The sequence below is a fragment of the Triticum urartu genome, chromosome 2A, assembly GCF_056163025.1.
Source record: "Triticum urartu cultivar PI428250 chromosome 2A, HENAU_Tu73, whole genome shotgun sequence".
In the NCBI taxonomy this organism is placed as follows: Eukaryota; Viridiplantae; Streptophyta; class Magnoliopsida; order Poales; family Poaceae; genus Triticum; species Triticum urartu.
In genome coordinates this window covers 167588469-167607779 of record NC_141874.1, presented here as the reverse complement: position 1 = coordinate 167607779, position 19311 = coordinate 167588469, and the positions used below count along the sequence as shown (strand labels likewise).

At 46.4% G+C, this 19311-nt stretch overlaps 2 protein-coding genes across 2 annotated transcripts; both read left to right on the top strand.

The window, feature by feature from the left end:
- The first annotated feature begins 5107 nt into the window (after positions 1-5107).
- LOC125536509 (alpha/beta-Hydrolases superfamily protein) lies at positions 5108-11986 on the top strand. The gene is made up of 9 exons (XM_048699735.2): positions 5108-5543; positions 5683-5775; positions 9038-9246; positions 9502-9646; positions 9723-9795; positions 10687-10833; positions 10913-11038; positions 11156-11342; positions 11441-11986. The coding sequence occupies exons 1-8, from the start codon at positions 5296-5298 to the stop codon at positions 11213-11215; spliced, it is 1101 nt and encodes a 366-aa protein (XP_048555692.1). The 5' UTR covers positions 5108-5295; the 3' UTR covers positions 11216-11342; positions 11441-11986.
- A 3261-nt stretch (positions 11987-15247) lies between these two features.
- Positions 15248-18368, top strand: LOC125536510 (hypothetical protein At1g04090). Its single transcript, XM_048699736.2, has 2 exons — positions 15248-15676; positions 16579-18368. Exons 1-2 carry the CDS (start codon positions 15568-15570, stop codon positions 18123-18125), a joined length of 1656 nt encoding a protein of 551 aa, XP_048555693.1. The 5' UTR covers positions 15248-15567; the 3' UTR covers positions 18126-18368.
- The last annotated feature ends 943 nt before the right edge of the window (positions 18369-19311 follow it).

The window sequence follows — 19311 nt, the reverse complement described above, 5'->3', positions numbered from 1 at the left end:
CAACTCCAGCAACACCGCCCGAATGTGCCGACAAATCCCGATAGGAGCTGCACATATCTCGTTCTCAGGGCACACTCAGATAGGTCAAGCTACGAGTAAAACCAACCCTCGAGTTTCCCCCTGGTGGCCCCGCAGGCTGCCCAGTTCGGACCAACACTCAGAGGAGCACTGGCCCAGGGGGGTTTAAATAAGATGACCCTCGGGCTCCGGAAACCCAAGGGAAAAAGAGGCTAGGTGGCAAATGGTAAAACCAATGTTGGGCATTGCTGGAAGAGCTTTACTTAAGGCGAACTGTCAAGGGGTTCCCATTATAGCCCAACCGCGTAAGGAACGCCAAAATCCGGGAACATAACACCGATATGACGGAAACTAGGGCGGCAAGAGTGGAACAAAACACTAGGCATAAGGCCGAGCCTTCCACCCTTTACCAAGTATATATATGCATTAAGATAACAAGATAATATGGTGATATCCCAACAATAAACAATTTTCCAACAAGGAACGATCTCCAATATTCACCTGCAACTAGCAGCGCTATAAGAGGGGCTGAGCAAAGCGGTAACATAGCCAATCAATGGTTTGATAGGACATGGTGGGTTAGAGGTTTGACATGGCAATTTGGGAGGCATGAAAAGCAAGTGGCAGGCATCGTAGCATAGGCATAGCAAAAGAGCGAGCATCTAGCAAGCAAAGATAGAAGTGATTTCGAGGGTATGATCATCTTGCCTGCAAAATTGTCAGAGTTGACTTGATCCTCGTAAGCAAACTCAACGGGCTCCTCGTTAGCGAACTCGTCTCCCGGCTCTACCCAAACAAGACAAACAAGCAAAAGGAACACAATCAACCACGTGCAAAGCTCGAACAACATGATGCAAACATGGTATGCTATGCGGGATGCGATATGTGATGCATATGCAAGATTTGACAAGGAATGATTGAACCTGGCCTCAAATTGGAAATCCAAGAGTGCCACTGGAAATGTGAGGTGATTTTGGTTGAAATTGATATAAAGATCACCGGAATCGGATGTACGGTTTGGAAATGGCAAGCAAAACAAATATGGCACCGGTGTGCGATAATCAGCAAGTAGCCATCTAAAAGCATCAAGATAATTATGCTACAGCACTCAAACATGACAACACAATACATGGTAGGGATCCACTCATGATGCTTGACAAAAGATGAACACTGAGCTACGGCCAATTCATCCATTAACAGGTTCAAACAAACATGGCAAAAGTGCAAATGATAACAGGTTTCAGACTTAGTGAAATTAACACAAGTCTGGAATTTTTAACATCAGGTAGCACACTTTGGAGCATGAAAACTATATGCTACAGGAACTTAACATGGCAAAGCAAGGCATGAAATGAAGCTACTCAAAGCCGTTAACAAAAGTCCGTTATTGACCTTGAGACAAAAGGGATCAGAAAATACAATTGCAAGCATGTGAATATGCCAAAAACATAATCAGGTTACATACTTAGTGAAAAACTGGAGCATGCAAATCTGTTAAAGGGTAGGCATGTTTACGAGCTCGATGCACTCACTACAGAGCATGGCATGATAAACTAAGCATACAACCATCAAGAATACATATCATAGAAGCTAGACATGGCAAGAACAACAACATAGCATGCACGGATCACTCGCAACATCCTCGGCAAAATCGCTAACAAGACAACAATCTGCCAGGATTCACGAAATAGCAAAAGTAGAGCTCGATTGACTCAAGCTAGGGTGCTCCATAATTGCAAACAAAGACATGGATGGATAGAGCACCACAATATTAACAAAACATCCTTACTGATCATCCTCAAAAGAGGCACGGATCACTAGGAAACAACATGAACATATGGCATAATGACAGAATCAGAACAAGGACTTGGAGATTCTAAGTCCCTGAAATCAGCATTAACGAATGCACTACTTTGCAAGCTTGTGCTAGTCACCACACATATCACAAAAATACATGGTAAGCACCTCTGTAAAGATGGCATGGCATATAACAAAACTCATGTAGAGCTCAGGAGCATATCATGCACACATTAATCATGGCAAAAAATGACAAATAGCTATTTGATGCAGCAGATCTGACAATTTTATCATATAGCCCTCTTCCAACAGAATTTCGGGCATCAAGATGAGCTCAAATGAAAATGATGCGATGAGATGAAATGATATACTCTCTGAGACGAACATTTTGATATGCTACACGCGCAAATCGGAGCTACGGATGTGGAGTTACGGCATGATGAAAAATGCACAAATTTAATGGGACAGGAGAGAAAGTCAACCCTCTCAGATCTAGGGTTCTTCGCGGGCGCGCGAACCGAGGAACTCCGGCGAGGGGATCTGCTCCGGCGAGGTAGGCAGGCGAGGAGGGGGCCGGAGGAGGGCGGATCCGGCCCTCCCGAGGTGCGCCGGTGACGAGGGGGCACCGGACGGCAGGGGCGGCGTCTCCCGCGGCGGATCCGACCGCGGTGGCGGCGAGGCGACGATGGCGGCCGCGGTGGCCGGTGATGGCGGCGGCGGAGCCGGGCGGTGAGAGGCGCGGTGGCCTCGGGCGGTCTCGGTGGAGACGAGCGGCGACGGGGTACGGGCCCTCGGGGGCCGGCGCCGGGCCTGGCAGGCCGGCGCGCGGGTGGCGGCGCGGTGAAGTGGGCGCGGGGCGGCGGCGAATGAGGGGCTGCCACGTGGCGGCGGCGGCATGGGTCGGACACGTCCGGCCCGGCGGTTTTCGTCCGGCGATGCGAGGAGAGGGGGAGGTTAGGGTTTGACCCGTGATTTTCGGGGAAGAGACATTTTTATAGGTAGAGGGAGTTAGGAGAGTCCAAATGAGGTGCGGTTTTCGGCCGCACGATCATGATCGAACGACCGAGATGATGGAGGAGGTTTAGGTGGGTTTTGGGCCAAATTGGAAGGGTGTTGGGCTGCAACACAAACGAGGCCTTCTCGGTCCCTCAGTTAACCGTTGGAGTATCAAACGAAGTACAAATGACACGAAACTTGACACGCGGTCTACCGGTAGTAAACCAAGGCCGCATGGCAAGTCTCGGTCCAATCCGGAAATGTTTAACCCCCACACACGAAAAGAGGTAGAAAGGACCATCGAAGGAGATAGGAGCGCCGGAATGCAAAACAGACAACGGGGAAAATGCTCGGATGCATGAGACGAACACGTATGCAAATGCAATGCACATGATGACATGATATGAGATGCATGAGAAAGGCAACAACACACGGAGACAAAAACCCAAACCCGAGGAAATAAAATAACTTAGCGTCGGAAATGGCAAGAGTTGGGATACATATAAGGTAAATTACATCCGGAGTGTTACAGCATAGATGTTCCCTTTGTCATCGGTATGTTACTTTCCCGAGATTCGATCGTCGGGATCTCAATACCTAGTTCAATCTCGTTACCGGCAAGTCTCTTTACTCATTCTGTAATGCATCATCCCGCAACTAACTCATTAGTCACATTGCTTGCAAGGCTTATAGTGATGTGCATTACCGAGAGGGTCCAGAGATACCTTTCCGACAATCGGAGTGACAAATCCTAATCTCGATCTATGCCAACTCAAAAAACAACATCGGAGACACCTATAGAGCATCTTTATAATCACCCAGTTATGTTGTGACCTTTGATAGCACACAAGGTGTTCCTCCGGTATTAGGGAGTTGCATAATCTCATAGTCAGAGGAACATGTATAAGTCATGATGAAAGCAATAGCAATAAAACTAAACGATCATTTATGCTAAGCTAACGGATGGGCCTTGTCCATCACATCATTCTCTAATGATGTGATCATGTTCATCAAATGACAACACATGTCTATGGTCAGGAAACTTAACCATCTTTGATTAACGAGCTAGTTAAGTAGAGACATACTAGGGACAATGTATTCACACATGTACTGAGTTTCCGGTTAATACAATTCTAGCATGAATTATAAACATTTATCATGATATAAGGAAATATAAATAACAATTGTATTATTGTCTCTAGCATATTTCCTTCAAGACCTTGCTTGGCCCGAAGACTATGCCCGATACCTCCGCCATTAGTTTTAGAGCCTTCTTGAGGAAATATTGATCCTACATGCCCTAAGTTGTCCACACCCTTCATCTTTTTCCTTGCCTTCGGTGGCCGCCACCATGCCTCAATCCTCGACTATGTTGAGCCCCTTTGAAGACGATCTCCTCCTAAAGCTTGGACATGCTCTACAGAAGGTCTCCATTCCATCCATGTGAAGCATTTCGTCCCGAGCTGTCCTTTATGCGATGGCCCACTCCAGCAGCCGCCTCCACCGCCCATGGATTCGTTTTTCGAACTCCTTTCCATACTGCACATCCATGGCGTGTTCAAGGTGAGCTAGCGCCTAGCGGTTCTTTCGTGTTGCTCCCATGCTTCCCTCTCTCCCTCTGTCGCTCTCCCGCCTAGTATCGTCGACCGCCACCGCTATCAATCATTGTCGGCGTCGCTTCGGCGGCTCCACACGCACCCACTGGTCTAGGACGCCATGGGTTAGCACCCGCAAGACCGTACACACACATGCAATTGTCGTAGCTCACTACAGTGTGCTACCAAGCCTCGTCGTCATGCTCTCCCGCGAACTATGGCATTTGATTGCTGGCATTGCCCCTGCCTAGTGGATCGGGGACTAGGGAATGAGAAATGAGAATAGGAGGGTTTATAAAGGGTTTCCTGTAAAAGACCAACTCCATGTTGACATGGCAAAAAAAGGCCTCGAGTGGACCATTTACTACAGAATTGGGACCTAAACATGCATCTCAAGAAAAACTAGGACTAAATCGACATTTCGATAAAAGATTTAGAACCTGCAGTGCATTTAACTCTGAAACATTTTCTTTTCAGGAAAAAACATTTTTCTATTATAGTAATCCTTCTTGTAAGTGGGTCGATGAACTCCCGGATTTTCTAGTGAATGCCATTGTAAATTCTTCAAAAAAAAACTCTGAAACATTTTCCATAAAAGTAAACTATGATACGACTTTGACGTCGGAAAAAAAACTCTAAATACTCGTCGACTCCAGTCCACCGGCGCGGCTCACAGAAAACCACTGCGTCGTCCGTCCCGCCCAGCGCCTCCGCCGTCCCGTTTCGCCCACGCGGCGGAACGCCCATCAGACATGGACAACTCGCGCCACACGCTCCGTTAAAAAAAAAAAAAGCTTCTCTCCCAGCTCCCTCCCTCCCTCCCCGCGGCCTCGCTTTCCTCTCCTGTCCTCGGCAGCCTCGAGCAGCACCGTGCCGTGCGCGCGGCGAGATGGCGTGCGCGGCCCCACCCAGCCTGGTCTCCCTGCCCGCGCGCCGCCGCAGCGCGACTGCCGCCGCGGCCGCCTACTACCACGCCCCCTCTACCCGGCTCTCGAAGCGTTCGTGGCTCTCCTCTGGAAACTCGCCCCGCTCTCGGCTGCGGGCCGAGGCCTCCAAGGCCGAGCCGGCCGAGGAGAGCCTTCCCGCCGCGCCGGGCCCGTCTGCCCCGTCGGAGCCCCTGCCCCAGGCACGTACCAGGTTGGCGCCAATTTCTGGACTGTTTTACCTGCGCTTTCTGCATTTCCCTACTTCTGGTTGATTCGGCAAGTTCCCTTATAGTATAAGTAAAAATAATGGTGTTCTTGATTATTTTTTCCTTTGTTCGTTTCGGGTGCAGTACATGGAATTGGAAGGGCTACAACATTCGTTATCAGTGCGCCGGAACGTCTGGCCCTGCACTGGTTCTAATTCATGGTTTCGGGGCAAACAGGTACGCATCGTGCACGCACACTCTTGTTTACAGTTTACTAAGTACTAGATGATGCCCCGCACGTTGTTGCGGGGATATTTTACAGTATTTTAGTGAGATTTTGGTTATCTGGAACATGAATATTTGAAATAATAGTTTTTAAAATTATATAAGAATTAAGTTTAATACCATAATAGAATGGAATTTTACATGCATGCATGTTTGCATTGCGGGAATATTTTGCAGTATTTTTGTGAGATTTTGGTTATATGAAACATGAATATTTGAAATAATAGTTTTAAAAATGATATAAGAATTAAATTTAATACCATAATAGAATGGAATTTTACATGCATGCATGTTTGCATGTTGAAGTGGATTGTTAATATGCATAGTTGCATGTTGAGGTGGGCCTTTCCTATGCATGTTGAATGATGAGGTGGCATGCTTGCATGTTGAGAGAAATATGTTAGTGGGGGCTAGCTATTTAGATATAGAAGATTTGCAGGCAACAAAAGTTCTTCAGTGATCATGGATTCATGGCATAGCCGCATAAATACGGTTTATGACTGCCGTTACACTTGGTACCAATTTGCCAAAGTGTCCGGTTGGCGCACTGTTCTTTGAGAAGTATTGAAGTGCTACTGTGCTACTAATGCAAGATTAGACTAGTAAGCAATAGCTAAACAATCTGCAAAAAAAATGACAACCAGACAACGACACACCATGCATCCACCGTACCAAATTTTTTGAAATGAAAATCCAATCATCGGGGAACAAAAAAGACACATATCCAATGTGAATAGTGGTGAATTCAAAATCTGCTGTGAATATAAGTTAAGACTTTTGGTCTCTGATGATAAAGTATATAAAAAGCTTTACCACTTAAATTGGTTTGGCTACTATTTGGAGACTGGAGTAGCAATCTATAACTATTCATAATTGATATCAGTTTGTTAATTTCCTTTTCACCTTTCCTATTTGGAAATATAGTGCTTCATTTGTGATAAAAGCTCAATATGCATTGCTCCTGGCAATAATGCTGGAACTATTTGATCTTAAGCTAAATTAGTTCTTTTCTTTGAGCGAAAAACATTAGGGAAGGCCCCTACTGCGCCATTTTGTATGTTATAATAAATGTGTGTGTACATATGGGAAGAACAAAAAACAGGGGAAAAGGTTCTACTGTTTACAAGCTGTCTAGCTAATATTGCATGCCGTCTCTGAGGCTAGGCCTGGCTCTATGCATAACAAGATCAAAAGAGACTTTGAAAGAGCTACGCATGAAACAATGGATGGTTGTTCATTTACAAAGATCTTTCCATTTCTCTGAAGCCATATGCTCCAACATTCAATAATCATGATCTCCATGAAGTGCTCATAAGAGTATCTTTGCTTGGCTTGCATGATCATCTCAAAGAAATTTGTATCAGTTTCCCATTCTGTAACAATACTTTTTATTTTATTTTTTTGCGGGTGATTCGGTACCAATACGGCAATACCCCACCAGAAACCTTGGCTGAGTGAACATCCAAAAAATAAGCGAAGTAGATCTTCAACAGGACATTCATCACAGAGAACACATATACTAGATTCAATGTGAAAGTGTTTCCTGAGGAGATCTGTAGTGCTGACTCTGTCTTTGAGAAGCAGCAAGTTTTCCAGATCCATTTGACAAGCAATGGTATGTCACAAGTAACATTTAGGGCTTTATATATTTTTCTGGTGCAGAATGATTCATCTCCCATAGGAATTTCCAACTATCTTTTTCATGAGTGCTATCCATGTGGATAATTTTGTCTCTTGTTGAAGTGTATATGTGGATTGCCTAGTCATTTCCATAAGTTCGGACCTTTGGTTGCGTTGGCTAGTACATGAAGCTTTGACATGGTATCAGGGCCTAAGGTCTTGAATTCAAGTCCTGACTTTCACAATTTATCCAAAAATTGCCCCCCCCCCCTTGTGTCCATGTATAGGCCTCTTGAGCCATACCTCTTAGCCTATTCACGTGTTGACCCCACGTCACACGTGAGAGGGGGTACTGAAGTGTATATGTGGATTGCCTAGCCCAATCCATAAGTTCGGACTTTTGGTTGCATTGGCTAGTGCACGAAGCTTGGCATTGCTCAGGTGATGCAGTTGCTGATGTGCCTAACAGACAGGGGCAATTGGAGTAAATATTAAAGTCATTCTGTGCTGCACTAATTACCTGAAACATAGAGATGTTGTCATCCTTGGCAAATGAGTGTAGTTCTGGATATTTGCTGTGCACAATATTGCCATTTCATATATCTTTACATAACGTCATAGTTTTTCCATCACTAGCAGTACAAGATGCAAGCCCTCTGAACAGATCATTTGATCCCAAATAATCTCCACCAAAATGATCCCTTGGGTGCAGCTGCATGGGGGACTGTATTTTCAGTATAGTAGGCATTCCATAGCAGATTTACCCATGGGATGTTTGCATGGTTATAAAAGTTGTGGAGGAGGGTGGTGTTTCGAGCCCAGAGATTTAGAACACCAAGTCCACCTTGTTATTTAGGTCTGAATATATATCTTTTTAGCTAGCAATGTGTTTACCTATTTTGTGAATATCTTTACCATACCATAGGAACTGTCTGGGTGATTTTTCATCATGTTGTATGATGGTGATATGAACTTCAAAGGTGCACATAGCATGTATTCATGGAATAAATGACACAATTGATTTAAGTGAGTCTGCCAGAGTATATTAGTTCTTCTGTTAGAATCATTAAACTGGGCTAGTGGTAGGATCACGGTGGTGCATTCCTGCCGACCAAGGTTCAACTCCAGTCATGATGGAATTTCTGGTATCTCACCTGAGGCTGGCCATAGTGGGAATAACTTAGCTAGTAACATAACGCATCCCAAGGCGAATTTGCTTATATGGCAAGTAGTTAATGAGGAGAGAGATGTTTGTGTAACATAATATATTACCGTAACATAACACACCCCAAGACAAAATGAGTCTACATCTAAATAATTGAAGGTTTGCATGATACTACACATATGTTACTACCCACTATGGAGGTACTAACATGGACTAGTGACATATGCATGTTACTGGTCTAAGTTATTTCCCACTATGACCAGCCTCAGACAGGGGTGGGCTCTACCTTAATTTAATTCCATGAGGTCTCTCCCCTGTTAGACTGGGTTTCTTTTTCTTTTGTTAGAATCATAATGTTTCCTCTCCCCTGTAAGTTAGCCGTCTTCCATTTTCTTAGGAACCTTGTACTTATTTCTCTTCTTTTCTCAGTGACCATTGGCGGAAAAATATTCCTGTTCTTGCCATGGCAAATAGAGTTTATGCAATTGATCTAATTGGCTATGGGTATTCTGATAAACCTAATCCACGTGAGTTCGAAGAGAGCTTTTATACTTTTGAGACTTGGGGAGAACAGTTGAATACATTTTGTGCTGAAGTTGTCAAGAGTGATGCTTTCTTCATATGCAATTCAATTGGAGGTATGTTGGATGTTTATGCAGAGCAATGGAACATTCTATTTTTTTATATAGCCAATGAATTTATAGCAATATCCTGGCTCAGAAATTAAAAGTGTTAATATTTCTAATTATTACCATGATGAGTAAATGAATGACGCTGATTAAAATTAGATTGATCAACAATCTTGTGTTTATTTATTTATATATGAACTGAGGACGATTTATTTTAGCAGAAACATCTTTCTTAACCCTTGCAGTTGTTTCATTATTCTGCAGGGCTTGTTGGTCTGCAGGCAGCTGTTATGGAACCCCAAACATGCAAAGGTATTGTTTTATTGGATATTTCATTAAGGATGCTTCATATCAATAAGCAGCCATGGTTTGGAAGGCCTTTCATCAGATCATTTCAAAATCTCCTAAGGTAACTCACATTTTATGCTTTCTCGTTATCTTGGTTTGCACTGGTAGTTTGGTATAATGCCTTTTCTGATTGTCAGGAACACTGTTATTGGGAAGCTCTTCTTTAATGCTGTTGCAACACCAGAATCCGTGAAAAATATTCTTTGTCAGGTAATTATTTTAACCTACTATCTTTATAAAGATACTATACAGCATAATATTCAGATGGCGAACATCATGAATAGGTAGAAGCAAAAGGTCTGGATTGCTCCAATTGAATCATATGAGGAGAAACAAATCCTTCTCTAAATACAATTAGATGTGCCATAAACATTACTAGTATTGGAGCTAAGGCCTGTAAGCTTGATCTGAAACTGAAAGCTACTATAAGCTTAAGCTCTAAACCAAAATCATGCCTATAAGCTTGCCTTTCTCCATCTGAGAGAAAATTTTACAATTTATTACTCAATTCATTTTCCATAAGACTGGCAAAGTGTATTCTTCCCAGCAATATGTATGTTTGCCCCATTGAAGTTGCAGTATAGCTTATTTATTTATTTATTTATCTCTTATGTAGAAGTTTGTATAAGATAATTTGTATCACATTTATGTATGTCATTCAGTTTAGAATATGCCTGATGGCACATTATTTTGAATCTGATAAGGGAAGAGATATGATATGCATGCATGTTATAGCAAGCATGTGAGTTGTATACCTTGCATTCTAGAGGACAGCTTCATTTGGCTTAATTACACGCTAATAGGATTTCCCTCCCAGAAACTTGCAACTGAAACAGCTTCATGCAAATAAAAGAATACAATATCGGACTTTTTTCATGAACCACCTAATAATACCATGCTTTGGTTTAATCGTCTCTGAAGTACAGAATGTGATTTTCTGTTTTACTTATTTAAAGTTCGCTTGGATAGTTTCACTTACATTGGAACTTATTTTCTCAACCTTTTCTGTTTTAGTTATTTAAAGTTTGCTTGGATATTTCACTTACATTGGGACTTATTTTCTCTATCTTTGCTTTTTTTCGAATTCTGCTGAAATTCCAGTGTTACCATGACACATCCGCTGTCACAGATGAATTGGTTCAGATGATCTTGCAGCCAGGGCTTGATCCCGGTGCTGTGGATGTATTCCTTGAGTTCATCTGCTATTCTGGAGGTCCTCTACCTGAAGACTTACTTCCCATGGTGAAGGTTAGGATTCCCCAGTTGTGTGATTGACCGTTTCTTTCGATTTTGTTAGTAATATAAGGTTTTGTTTTGGATTGTGCAGTGTCCAGTTTTGGTAGCTTGGGGAGAGAAGGATCCATGGGAGCCTGTGGAACTTGGAAGAGCCTACGGGTCTTTTGATGCTGTCGAAGATTTTGTTGTCCTCCCGAATGTTGGACACTGCCCTCAGGTGCTCTATCGGAAGCTGGGTTTAGTCGAATATTTTTGTACTGTAATCTAGCATTTTAGTAACCATCTGTATGCATCAAGTAACATCTGTCTCACTTGTTTGTATTTGTCCTTGCAGGATGAAGCACCTGAGCTTGTAAATCCACTTGTTGAATCATTTGTTAAGCTCCATAGTTAGTACGTACATGGGTAGATTGTTTCCTATTTACATGGGTACATGGTCAACTCGAGCGAAGAGTTGCTGGAATATGGGGATGCCAATTTTACTTGAGGATCACAAACGGTCCATTCTTTTGTAGGCCGTGGTAAGAATTTTTACCACAAACACTTGATGTGAAATCGTTGTAGAAAATACTGCATTGCTTATTTCATTGGGAATAAAATTTGCAATTTCTCTCTGCAGAACTTCCATTTGAGCACTGACAGGAAACACATTTATAGCTGAGGTATGAGACATGAGGAGGAACTATCTTATTTCATCTTATTACAGCAGAAGAACCAGTCTCCTCAGAACGGAGATCAGTATGAGCAGCACAGGTGTTTTATTCTGGTCGAAACTGTTGGAGGTTCATCGAAAGTGAACGCAAGTTCATATATATGTATATAATTTGGAGAAGTAGTGGCTAATTTTCGTCCTTGTCTGCATAGTCAAATTACCTATCTTTTCACTTGAGGTTTCTTTGCATGCAGAAGAAGAGATTTGAAGTGATCTACAGTATCTTAAGTAAAAAGTTTTTTCTCCCCTAGGAATGCTTGACCAAAATTTTAAAATTTTCACTACTATTACTATTTTCAATGCAACACTCTTGGTTGCGCTTTTCTGTATTGTTCGAGCAGGTTTTAAAATTCTGGCATACTTTTTGTTTCACATACGTGTGTATCTGCACAGTATTTGTGTTGTATTCAGTTCTGACAATATCTACTTCCATTTCCATTTCTGGGATTTCCATATTCGTCTCTGCTTCCGCTGAGAATAAGAAAGTAATTGCGGCATAAAGCTTGCCCGTCATGACGTCGGCGGCTAGGTTTTGCCCGCCACCCCTCTATCCTCCGGATACGTGTCTCTCATACTTTTGCACCAAAGTTTACGGGGCCACATTTCATCATTTCATTTTCAAAAATTCACCACGTTGTAAGTTAGTAATAGTGCATTTTCATTATCGTGCGTGGAATGCTTCCTGGCCCGCCCCCCTTCTAATTTCTTCAGCCCTGACAGGAGCACACGAACGGTTCATCCATTGAAATCAATGCCAGGACTGTTGCCAGATGGAAGTCGGAAATGGATGTTCTAGTCGCATATTCTCGCGAGTTATTTGGCTACTTTTTTCTCCACCTAGGAACTACTACTACTACAAACTAAACTGCAGGCTGCCCCCATGAATGTGAACGCTTGCACAGTCCCACTGGGAGACAAGGCTCGTTCATCCCCGAATACCCGGCTGATAATTGGTCAGCTGCCCCGCGTGATTGGTGTGTGAACCAACTAAACAAACCAACACGCAGAGCATGAACGTCTTTCTTATTCCAAACCATCCCTCGACGAAGGCCCGGCCGTGGCCGCCCTGTCGTCATGCCAACCACTACGCACATGTTGCAATAATGTGGCATATTAAGTCTCCGCCTTCTTGTCGAGATCGATGCATGTGTTTGTCCATGACTGACCGGACCTGCTCTACAAGTCTATAACAATTACTACTTACTACTACAATGCAGCTCATATCCCGTACCTAGCGGCAGATGGTGGCTTTTTGCCGCACGTTTTATTTATAGTCTCTCCACGTCCAACGATCCCTTGTACGCTGGCTGGTCTCCAACTAACACACGTCCGGGCCGGTAGTCCAGACGGGCACGAAACACTAAACAACGCACCTTGTATGTACGCATGGAAAGTGAGGTTGGTGTCGTGATGCAGATGATGAGATGGATAATGGATGAGACCAGAGCAGACTTGTGTTCTCCCGGGGGTGGAAGAGCCGTCAAGGCAAGTCATACTTAGAGCATCTCCAACAGCCGCGCTAAGCGCCGCGTACAAAAAACATGTTTGCCACGCGCGCTTCGGCTGGTTTAGCGTGCCCGCCTGCGCTGGCTCCAGCAGCCGCGTTATAGTGCAGCGCGCGCGCGCCGCTCCAGCAGAGCGCAAAAATACAGCACGCGTGCGCCGCACAAACCACATATACATGTATTATGAGCAAAAATGATCAAACAAACAAAATAAATCAACAATAAATAGTTCAATTTCGTTATCATTACAACTCAAACAAATAGTTTATCGTTCAGTACAACAAATGTAATAAACACAACAAATAGTTCATGAACAATACAGTGTCGAATGCAGATATCATCATGCTCTTTGTCATCCATGCCATGCCCACCACTCTGCAATCAAATCATTTTGAAGTTCACTGTGCGTTGCGGGACGCCGAATGGCATGATAGGAGGCAATAAAATGGGCTACCCTTTCAGCCCTCCGTCGCACTCGCACGGGATATCCCAAGAGTTCATACTGTGAGTAGTCTAAATCTTGGCCACGCTCATTCTCGATGATCATGTTGTGCATGATCACACAAGCGTGCATGATGTACCAAAGCATTTTTTGATCCCAAAATCTAGCCGGTCCTCTCACAATAACAAATTGGGCTTGCAAAATCCCAAATGCTCTCTCCACATCTTTTCTAGCCGCCGCATGAGCATTGTGGAAGTCAAGATTTTTCTTACCTTCCGGCTTTTTCAACGGCTTCACGAAGGTTTGCCACTTTGGATAGATGCCATCCACTAGATAATATCCATAGTTGTACGTACGGCCATTTGCTACAAACTGCACCGGTGGCAACTCACCGTTTGCGATCTTATTCATCAATGGTGACCGGTTGACAACATTGATGTCATTCAAAGATCCAGGCATTCCAAAGAATGCATGACAAATCCAAGTCTCCTGATCGGCCACCGCTTCAAGGATTATAGTGGAACCCTTTTTTTGGCCGTGGAATTGCCCATGCCATGCCTTTGGACAATTCTTCCAACTCCAATACATGCAATCTATTAAGCCAAGCATGCCAGGAAAACCGCGAGCTTTGTTCATCGCCAATAGCCTTGCGACGTCTTCAGCATTGGGAGATCTCAAATACTCCTCGCCAAACACTTGCACAATTCCCACTGCAAAGCGCTTGACACACATGATGGCTTGGCTCTCACCCATAGCCAAGTGATCATCAACAAGATTAGCCGGTATACCGTATGCCAACATACGTAAAGCGGCTGTCACCTTCTGAAAGGTGCTATGCCCGAGCTCTCCGGCGGCATTCCTCCTTTGCTGAAAAAACGGTCATGGCTCGCTAGTTTCTCTGCAATGCGCCTGAACAACTCGGTGCTCATCGTAAACCGGCGACGAACATACGACTCGGGGTATATGGGATTCTCCGCAAAATAATGCCTGATCAATCTGTTGTGGGCATCGATCCTATCCCTCCAAATTTTCTGCCGACCCATAACCGAACCACCGTGCTTCGGTTTTTTTTATATGCATAGCTAGGATCATTGCAAGATCCTCCTCCTCTTCCATATCAAATTCTTCTTCGGAAGAATCATACGACGAACTCATCTACAATGTTCAATACTATACTATAAAAACTACAATTCAAAACATGCATCAAATTCATGAAGTTTGAGCAATACATACCTTGTAGGCGTTTTGTCAAACACCTTGCGGGCGCGGCGCGGCAGCGAGCGCTCGGGCGCTGTTCCTCGGACGACGGAGGCGCGCGAGCGCCGGCGGGACTAGGAGGGGATGGGGCGGAAGCGCGGGCGCGCGGGGATAGGCCTGGGAAACCTGAACGGTCGCCGGGGGGCGCGAGCGGCGGCGGCGGCGCGGCCGGACGTAGGGTGAAAGTGGGAGAGGAAGTGCGGGCGCGAGCGCTGGAGTGTGCCGCGCGCTGCAGCGGGCGCCCGAAATACACCGCGCGGCTAAATGTTTTCGACCGCGCGCCCAGCCCGTTATAGCTCGCACGCCGTTTTTGCGCGCCCGCTGGAGCGACCCACCGTGTTACGCGCGCTAAAACGGCTTAATTTGCGACGCGGCGCTAGTTTAGCGCGGCTATTCTACTCAAGGCCAGCAAAGCAAAGCAAGGCCAGAGCGAAAGCCAGGCCGGGCTACGAGAAGTGAAGTCATCGGCAATAAAAGCACCCTGCTTACTTGCAAGTAACCACAGGCCACGGACAGCCACTGTGTCTATGCATAGTTTCTTAGACAGGGGTAGCACAGGTACGTAGCCAATAAGCCAGCGGTCTTTGCCAAGCCGGCGCCGAAAGGGACAGGTAGGCAGACTCCCTGCCAAGAGCCACCCATTTAAAGGCACGCCATTGGCGTTCGCTTCCTGTGCAGCTGCGTGCGACTGACTCGATCGAGCTAGGGATCGAGATCAGACGACCCGTGCACGCCTCGAGCAAGCAAGCCAGCCTCGCTCGGCCTAGGTTTCTCGATCCTCCCGCCGCCGTCGTCGTCCTCGTCGTTGCTGTCCTCGTCGGTGGCCGGCAATGCAGAGGGGCAGGTCGTGGTTCGGCTGTGTGCCCATGAGCACGGCGGCGCTGCCCGTGGAGAGGGATTTTGATCTTCCTGCGGTGAAGCTGTCGTGGCCCTCGTCCGGTACGTTTGCATGTTCATGCCATGTCTTTTTGCTCTTCTTCTCATGAAATAGTAGTTAAGAAGCGGACTAATTTAGGCATGTCGAGGATGCTAGCTTTGGCTGAAACTACGAAGTGAACAAAATTGCTCTATAGTATTAATGTAAACTCATTACGACATAGAGTACGTGATCAAGTTGGCGAGAATATGGATAATACTCCCTTCATTCCAAAATATAGTGCGCCCACGCTTCCTAGTCCAACTTTGACCATAAATTTAACCAACGAGACCAACTGTGGCGGAAGAAAAAATTATATAATTGAAAACTTCTTTCGAATACGAATTCACTGATATAATTTTTGCTCCCGCCGCAATCGATTTTGGTAGTTAAATTTATAGTCAAAGTTGAAGCACGGGGATAGAGGAAGCACTACATTGTGAAATGGAGGGAGTACACGCAAGCCAGGAGCATATTCCTGACCCATCGATCACATCAACATGTTTTGGACGTTATGCCTTGTCTTCATTCAGAATAACATTAGTGTGTAATTTCTGTTTTCTGTTATTGGTTAATTATTACGACTTACAAATTTGTGTGCCGGACACAAATATGCCGATCATATCCACAATTTGTTTAGATGTCATATAAGAGCATAATTCAGTACTCCGGCAAAAAAAATGTAGTCCATGAATTCAGTATTCCACAATTTGTTTAGATGCCATATAAGAGTACTTCTTACAATTAGCTAGTCGTATATTCCCGCAAAAAAAATGTAGTCGTATAAATCGGCCTCAAAATCCCGCCACATGTTGAGTTCTTGCACTTACTATTGTGTTTAACTAACTAGTCCGAACTTTCATTAGCATGGTTTTGTGCACTCTGAAACATTTTGGTTGACCGCTGGCATGCATTGCTGTTCCAGCCTCAGATGGAGGATTCGCAAAGGGCAGCATCGACCTGGGAGGCATGGAGGTGCGCCAAGTCACCACCTTCGCCAAGGTCTGGTCCACCACGCAGGGCGGCCAAGACGGCCTCGGCGCCACCTTCTTCAAGCCCGCGCCTGTCCCGGCCGGATTCCACGCGCTCGGACACTACGCGCAGCCCAACAACCGGCCGCTCTTCGGCCACGTCCTCGTCGCCCGGGACGCGTCCGGCACCGGGGCGCTCCTTGCCCCGCCGCTGGACTACGCCCTTGTCTGGTCCAGCGGCCAGGACGATGGCGCGGGCTTCTTCTGGCTCCCGACGCCGCCCGATGGCTACAAGGCCGTCGGCGTGGCGGTCACGGCCACCAAGGATAAGCCGCAGCCCGGAGAGGTCATGTGCGTCCGCGCCGACTTCACCGACGCGTGCGAGGCCGAGGAGTCGGTGTGGGGCAGCGACAAGGACGGCTTCAGCGCCACCGGCCTGAGACCCGCGGTTCGCGGCATCGACGCCCGCGGCGTGCACACCGGCACGTTCCTTGCACGAAGCAACGCCGCGCCGGCGAGCGCCTCGGCCTTGGCGTGTCTCAAGAACAACAGCGCGGCTTACACGTCGTGCATGCCCGACCTGCCTCAGCTGAACGCCGTCCTCGCGGCCTACTCGCCGCACGTGTACCTCCACCCCAGCGACCCGTATCTCCCTTCGTCGGTCACGTGGTTCTTCGAGAACGGCGCGCTGCTGTACCAGAAGGGCAACCCGACGCCGACGCCCGTGGCCGCCGACGGGTCCAACCTCCCGCAGGGCGGCGGCAACGACGACGCCTACTGGCTGGACCTGCCGGCGGACGCCGGCCAGAAGGAGCGGGTCAAGAAGGGCGACCTCGCCGGCGCCAAGGCGTACGTGCAGGCGAAGCCGATGCTGGGAGGGACGGCGACGGACCTCGCCTTGTTCTTCTTCTACCCGTTCAACGGCCCCGCGCGGGCCAAGGTCGGGCCCCTCACCATCCCGCTCGGCATGATCGGCGAGCACGTCGGCGACTGGGAGCACCTGACGCTGCGCGTGAGCAACTTCTCCGGCGAGCTCCTCCGGATGTACTTCTCCCAGCACAGCACGGGCGCCTGGGCGGACGCGTCGCAGCTGGAGTACCTCGACGGCCGGCCGGTGGCGTACGCGTCGCGCCACGGCCATGCCTTCTACCCCAGGGAGGGGATGGTGCTGCAGGGGGACTCGAAGCTCGGGGTCGGGATAAGGAACGACTGCGCCAAGGGGAGCAGGTTGGACACCGGCGGCGGGCGGTGCGAGCTGGTGTCGGCGGAGTACCTCGGAGCTGCCGGGAAGGTGGCCGAGCCGGCGTGGCTCGGGTTCGAGAGGGGGTGGGGGCCGAGGGAGGAGTACGACATAGGCCGCGAGATCAACCGTGCGGCGAGGATCCTGCCGCGCGCCATCAAGGAGCGGCTGGCTCAGCTAGTGAACAAGCTGCTGGTCGGGGAAGGCCCCACGGGGCCCAAGATGAAGGGCAGCTGGAGAAACGACGAGAGGGATCCCTGAAACGTTTCCGCTCATTGCATGCGCCGGGACCGTTCTCTAACCGTCGTCGTCCGATCGATATTATGCGTTGATCTGACGGTCAGAGACCATGCCCTCTCGCTAGGACTATCTCAAAAAACCCAATGATTACGTACAAAAGAAAATCAGCAGTGTAATTTGTTCTTGGGTAGATGTGTTCTACTGTACATTCGTGCAATGTGTTGTCATCTGTTGTTTCTTTTTTCGTAACAGGTGTTTTAATTATGTGTGTGTTGTGTTGACTGCGCCGGGATTCTTTGGTTGTAGTTATTCTTTATTCATATTACTCCCTTTGTTTCTTGTTAGTCTGCATATAAAATTTGTCTGAAGTCAAGCTTTATAAAGTTTGAGCAATATTTCAGTAACAAATATCGTCATTGACAATAAGAAATCAATATCATTAGATGGATCATGAAATTAATTTTCATATGGAGTATATACTTTAGTAGGAGTATTGTAGATGTTGAATAATTTTTAATATAATTTTGGTCAACCCATATGTAGTTTGACTTAAAATAGATCTATATGCGACAAAAAAGAAATGGATGGAGTACTACATAGGACCAGATAATGGTTAAGTGACTGGAAAATATTTTGGGTCAGTCATTTTTCCATCTACCATTCAATACGACAAGTGAGAACAAAAAAAATCATATACTACAAAAATTGACTGACTGATTTTATTTTTATTCAGTCGATTTCCTCACACAACCCAACTCATACATTTGCACACAAAAACGATTAGAAGCCCAAAAACACTAACTGGGCTGAAGCAGCCTACAACCCTCTAATCCAATAACAACATAAAAAAGGCACCAATTGTCAGACTGCACATAGTTGTCACTGCTACAACCTACTTTTTTAGGGGTTAAACCAATCTTTATTACTCAAAGTCCATATGGGGTGAAATACAAAACAGATCATGGGGTTGGCATAATCGGACATGGCGTCCCTGATCAACAGAATGTGCATCCACGTCCCCGGCTGCGGTGGCTCAGCTGCCACACGCCTCTCGTCGGCGGCGAACTGATTCGTCGAGATGAGGTTGGCAGGCGGCGAGGACATCTGGTCGGGCATCTTGGAGGCGCAGGCAGTACAACTATCGGCGTTGACGCGAGGAACTCCGGCCCGACAGGCTGTTGTCCCGAAGAGGTGAAGAGGTGCGTGC